Source organism: Limulus polyphemus, unplaced genomic scaffold (genome assembly GCF_000517525.1).
Source record: "Limulus polyphemus unplaced genomic scaffold, Limulus_polyphemus-2.1.2 Scaffold5232, whole genome shotgun sequence".
Lineage (NCBI taxonomy): Eukaryota > Metazoa > Arthropoda > Merostomata > Xiphosura > Limulidae > Limulus > Limulus polyphemus.
In genome coordinates this window covers 69,844-75,626 of record NW_013670842.1, presented here as the reverse complement: position 1 = coordinate 75,626, position 5,783 = coordinate 69,844, and the positions used below count along the sequence as shown (strand labels likewise).

Genomic DNA, 5,783 nt, shown 5'->3' with positions numbered 1-5,783 from the left:
ATATATATATATATATATGTATGTATGTATATTGTACTACTAATGTGTTTTTTAATATTTTATTTGTGATTATTTATATAATATGTAGAAACAGAACATATTTTGTTTACTGACTAGGAAACCCACCAAAGAGGCTCGAACAAAACCTTTAACCGACTATTTCCCCGTTAGGAGAAGTGAAAGAAGGCCTCACACTGCTTTAATGGTAAGTGATTTTTACTGTTGTAGAGTGCTCTCCAGATTTTATCTAGATTTCTTTAAGAAATGTGGGTTGCCAATATTCAAGTTTTGTATGTATGTGTTTTTCTATTTAGAAAACAAAAATCCAAAGCAAGATTCCCAAGTTAAAAATTAATTAACTTTGTAAACAGCAGTGTGAAAAACAAAACAATTTCTTTATCTGACAAGAACTTAGATTACATAATGGCTGGAGACAGCTTGAATGGGTAATGAAGAAAAACTTTAATATAAGTTTAACATAACAGCAGATGTACAACGTTTCGACAAGGTTTTGTCATCATCAGATTACATAGTTTCGGTAGCTACCAGTATTATGAGTAGATACTTTTAAGAATTTTAATAATGTATTCTAAAGTTTAGCATTATTATTGTTAATAAACATTGAGCTATGTTTTTTGAAGTGCCAGTGTTTTGACTCTAAAAAATTTGACGTTTTGCAGTTAGTTAAAAGATGGACTGGAAAATTTTTTTTTTTTTCTTTCAATTTTTTGAAATATAATTATCAAGAAAAAGATTTACATTGTTAATATAACAATCTGTAGAAGGACAAGGTAAAGGAGATAGAAGAGGCCATTTTGAAGGAAATAGAGGAAGGATTTGAGGTATGTATATTTATCAGTGTTTGAGTGTTTTTGTTTGTGTATATTTATCAGTGCTTGAGTGTTTTTGTTTGTGTATATTTATCAGTGCTTGAGTGTTTTTGTTTGTGTATATTTATCAGTGCTTGAGTGTTTTTGTTGTGTAGTTTAGTAAGAAGTAAAATCATCCGAAAGTAACTATGCAAGCAGCTTCTTATAAAACTATGAGGCCCACAGTTTCCCATAGATCTGTATGGTTAGCCATGAGGCCCACAGTCTCCCATAAAACCCTTGCTCTGTATGGTTAGCCATGAGGCCCACAGTCTCCCATAAAACCCTTGATCTTTATGCTTAACCATGAAGCAGGTGACTTCTTTCAGAAAGACTCTTTGGTCATGAATATGCTTTTTGACTTCAGTATTATTATAAAATGAAAAGTATTATTACAGCTGTGATAGTGTTTTAATGTTAATTAAACAATCGGTAGAATTTGTTTGTATTTGCGAGATCCAACTGTTGATTTTTATCATTACTGCATCTGATATATACGTAGAGAAGAAAATAGACAAAAGAAAACATCTGAGAATATTAAAACTAATATTCAAACTCGGTTTAATACGACCAATTAAAGTATCAAAACTGAAAAAAATGCCAGATGTGTAATTTATTCTATTAATAAAACCTTCTTACCTTGCTTTAATGGATGCTACAAGTTTTATTTGTATATCAATTTATTAACCTAGATACAATAACTGATGTAATGGCAATAGCTACAGAAGTATTAACGGTTATTTTAAACAGTGCCATTCTGTTCAGTTGTGGTAGTAGTACAGACCTAACTATCCTATCTCTAGAATGTTTATAACTTCTAATACTTAAAATGACAAATATGAGGGTAAAGAGGCTGTATTATTAATATTTATGGCTTTATTTTTGTCTGAAATGTACCTTTCCGTTGTCAAGTATATTGGAGTTTCATATTTATTTATATAATCTGCATCTCCTCCGTTGCCGCTAATTTGTGATGTATAGTCGCATTTACTTAGTGTTTACTTCAGCATTTTTTACAAGCTTATAAATTATTTTCAACATTACTTAATAAACCTTAAGACTCGTTAAAAAAGAAATTATATTTTGCATGTAAAAGCCTTGTAATGTTTACTGATAATCTGCCAAATTTTGTTAACATACACACTTGCTAATTTAAAAGTTATAGCATGCAAACTATAACAAGCACAAAATGGTTATAAGGTTGGTCCCAGGGATCGAGCCCGTGCTGAAAGAGTTAATAAAATTCCTAACAAAAGAGATTCACTCTGTAACTCACAAGATTACAATCACTTTCAAATTTAACTCATAGTCTTAGAACACGACTAACATTTTGACAATACTAAATCAACAGTGAGTTTAAATTCTATACATAGTTCTCCGTGGTTTTGCAAAGTTAAAATCATTAAAGGTGTAACTTAATTAATGACAGCCTCTGTCATCCAGATTAACTCAATAAAGGCTGCAACTTGTCATCAGAAACATGCCAGTATATTAAGAGAGACAATCGACTCGAACTGGATATCTAATTTAAAAATAGAAAGAAAATAAAAAAGTTAGCAGAACTAACTGTAATTCACGAACTTTTCCTGGCTGGCTAATCGTAATTTCCGATGAAAATAAAAACATGTACTACAACCTGTATGAGCAATGATAATGTAATGAAATTGATGTAAAAGTACAAAATCTAAATATTTTAGAGAGGATTACAAAAATGGCAGAAACCACTTCGCATATTGAAGAAGGTATTAAAAACAAAAAACAAAAAAAACTTTATTTTTTTATCAACGTCAACTAACAAGCAAATACCTTGCTACATTATCAGTGTGAAAAGGAAATGTATAAGAGGTACGTAAATTGTTGAAAATAATTTATAAGTTTGTAAAAACTTGCTACATTATCAGGTCAAAGAGTTTATTGACAAAGGAAGAGGATTAGTAACCACTAAAAACATCAAACAAGGAGAATTTGTGTTGGAATACTGTGGTGATCTTATTTGTTTAGAAGAAGCAAAGAAACGAGAGAAAATGTACGAGAAAGACGACTCAGTAGGGTGCTACATGTATTATTTCTCTTATAAGAATAACCGGTACTGGTGAGTATTATTTTCTTTACTTATTTATTAGAAACCTATTTGTATTTCACCATATTTATCACCAACTCTGCTTTTGTAAGTTGTCTGCAACTGTTCTGATGCCATGTTATTTGTGTGTATATGACCAACATCTACACCTTTTCGAATTTTGCAGGATTTTTAATGAATTAAATTCCAGTGAAACCATTCACATTCTGTAAAATATTTTTTATAACAAGTGGAAAAATTTCTAAATATTCTTGGGGGAAATGAGGCTAAGAAAGACTAATTTGTGATTTCAATATTATTGAATCATTTTCTAAAAGTCGGGAAACCTTTTATACTCACCTGAATTAAATGAGTTAAAACGTTTCAGTTATTAAAATGAAATGGCTTGATGTTTTCTTTTTTAACATAAAACTGCACGTTTATGGAAAACTTGTACCAGTGGCTTGGTTATTATTATACAGAAAGTGATTGTTAAAAAAAACATTTTGTATGGTTTCAATAAAACAATTTTTTTATTGATGAGCACAACTAATCTTTTTTTTTTTTTCTATTTAGGGTTTCTGTTGTTTTTTTTAGCTGTTTTATAGTTTTATTTAGCTATCTTAAAATCAATATTTTTTTTCAGGGTTTTCACTTTTTGTGTTATGTAGATATTTCATTTTTTTTTTACTTTTAATACTGTAATGATTATTTCTAATATACTGTATGTTCTCTGCACACTACTCTCTCTTATGGGAGTAATAACAGGTACAAAACACAGTTCTGTTAATGTTAAAGGTTTGTAAGAGCAGCTAATGTTATACGAAATTATATAAACAAACTTCCCACTAACGGACGAAATGTGTTCATTTTCCTTCACGGTAATATTCCAGTAATCATTTCTAGCGTTTGTTCAAAAAACACAATTATATTTTTTTTCGGTGTATCGGGATGTATTATTGGTTAAAACTGAAAATCGGAAACCCCTAGCTATAAAATAACAACAGCTTGGAAATTTTGTATTTTTTATCGATTGTTAAATGAAAATGCTGCATTAAGAGGCGTAATAGTCATGTCTACTCCAAGCGTGACTTTGTAATGGCATCAAAAATTTCCTGTTAGTGTACTTGCATAGCATGATAATCATTTGATATAGTATGCCATTGAAAATTCAGATTTTAAATTGTAATAAACTACTTATTAACATAAATTAAGAATATAAATTATTATTGTAGAGTTCTCTCATTAGATTAGCAAAATATATTAATTTGGCATGTTAAAATGGTAGGGATTACATTGTTAGGCAGGAGGTGTGTAAAGTTCAGCCTAATGCCTTAACTTTTAAATATTAAATGTGAACTATATATTTTCCTCTTTGTTCTGGAAGATGAAGTAAAGCGTGTAATTTAACCATGATATAGTTTTAATCCCATGGGTTTGATAAGCTCCTTCTCGGGCAGTTTGTTATCTGTCGGATGGGAGAATGTAATAGATATTTCGTACCTCTTGGGACGTGGTGAATTGCCCTATACAAAAACTACAATTTATTCAACACTGTCTTTTTTTATCATTAGGATACTTCGTCCACCCACGACGGTAATAGATTAAATTTAAGCTCTATAACTAAGTATTTGTAATCTTTACGTGTGTGTCTATATATATATATACCTAGCAGTACAAATTTCATTATTTAAAATAGTTTGTCAAATCAGTTTAAAAATAATTGCATTAGTATTTTTTTTTTGTGTTTAGTTTTGTGATGTGATATATGCATTGTGTTTTTTGATATTATTCTCTCGCTCACTCTCACACACACACATAATTAAATTCAGTCTTTAATTTTTGTTAATATTTTTATGAAGTATAGTAAAATAATACATACAATAATTTCAGTGTGGATGCTACAAAAGAATCTGGAAGATTAGCTCGTCTCGTTAATCATAGCAAGCACGGAAACCTGAAGACTAAATCCTTCTCGGTCCAGGGCATTCCACGCTTGATTCTAGTGGCTAAACGAGACATTCAACCAGGAGAAGAACTGCTTTATGATTATGGAGACCGAAACAAGTATTCCCTACAGTCTCATCCATGGCTAGCATTATAAAAAAAGGCTTTGACCACAATATGTACAGCCTTATTCCCCAACTTTAGACATGGGTTTTAATGGAAACACAAGAATTTTGTACTTCATGTATATGTTGCACAAACGAGAAAAGAAAAGTAGCGAACACCACAGTTTCTGTACGAATATTAGGTTTTCTGCATGTGTAATAGTTTCATTCACACTTGAAGAGTAGGAGATTTTAAAATAACTCTGTGGATTTTAAGGTTCTGTATATACTTATTTACAAATCTCACCTATGGCTGAGATGTATTGAAATTCACAGCTTATATCGTGACCTCACTTTGTGTGTGTGTGCATTTTTAATAACAGCTGTTGTGTTTCTTAAATTTTGATAGACCAATAATTATTTTTAAACATGTGGTACATCTTTCATCTTGGAGATTTTTTTTTTTATGTTAAGATATTAAATGCTTGATATGTAACTGACAGAAAAAAAAATGTCTGTTAATTGTTCATTTTAATAAAACTTCAATAATCCAAGATCTGCATTAATATCATGGTGTCTGGGTTAGTACGAAAGATTTATTTTTTTTTTTCAATATGCTCCACAGTGATACGTGATCCCCCTATTTTCATCAGTCATCTTATGTTCTGTTTTCACGCAATTACTTTTGATGATATGCAAGTTAACCTTACAATAAAGGTTCTGACCATTGTTATATCGTCTTATTTTTGCTCTGATTGAGTGAAATGGTACGACAAAATGATTAGAAATTATTATATACAAGCT

At 30.3% G+C, this 5,783-nt stretch overlaps 1 protein-coding gene across 1 annotated transcript; it reads left to right on the top strand.

Annotated features, from left to right (window-relative positions):
- Positions 1–88: 88 nt before the first annotated feature.
- LOC106472304 (N-lysine methyltransferase KMT5A-like) lies at positions 89–5,405 on the top strand (the record flags this gene model as incomplete). The annotated part of the gene is made up of 4 exons (XM_013932939.2): positions 89–205; positions 783–842; positions 2,771–2,961; positions 4,822–5,405. Coding segments are annotated over 4 exons (579 nt in total), but the record flags the coding sequence as incomplete, so codon positions are not given.
- Between the last annotated feature and the right edge of the window lie 378 nt (positions 5,406–5,783).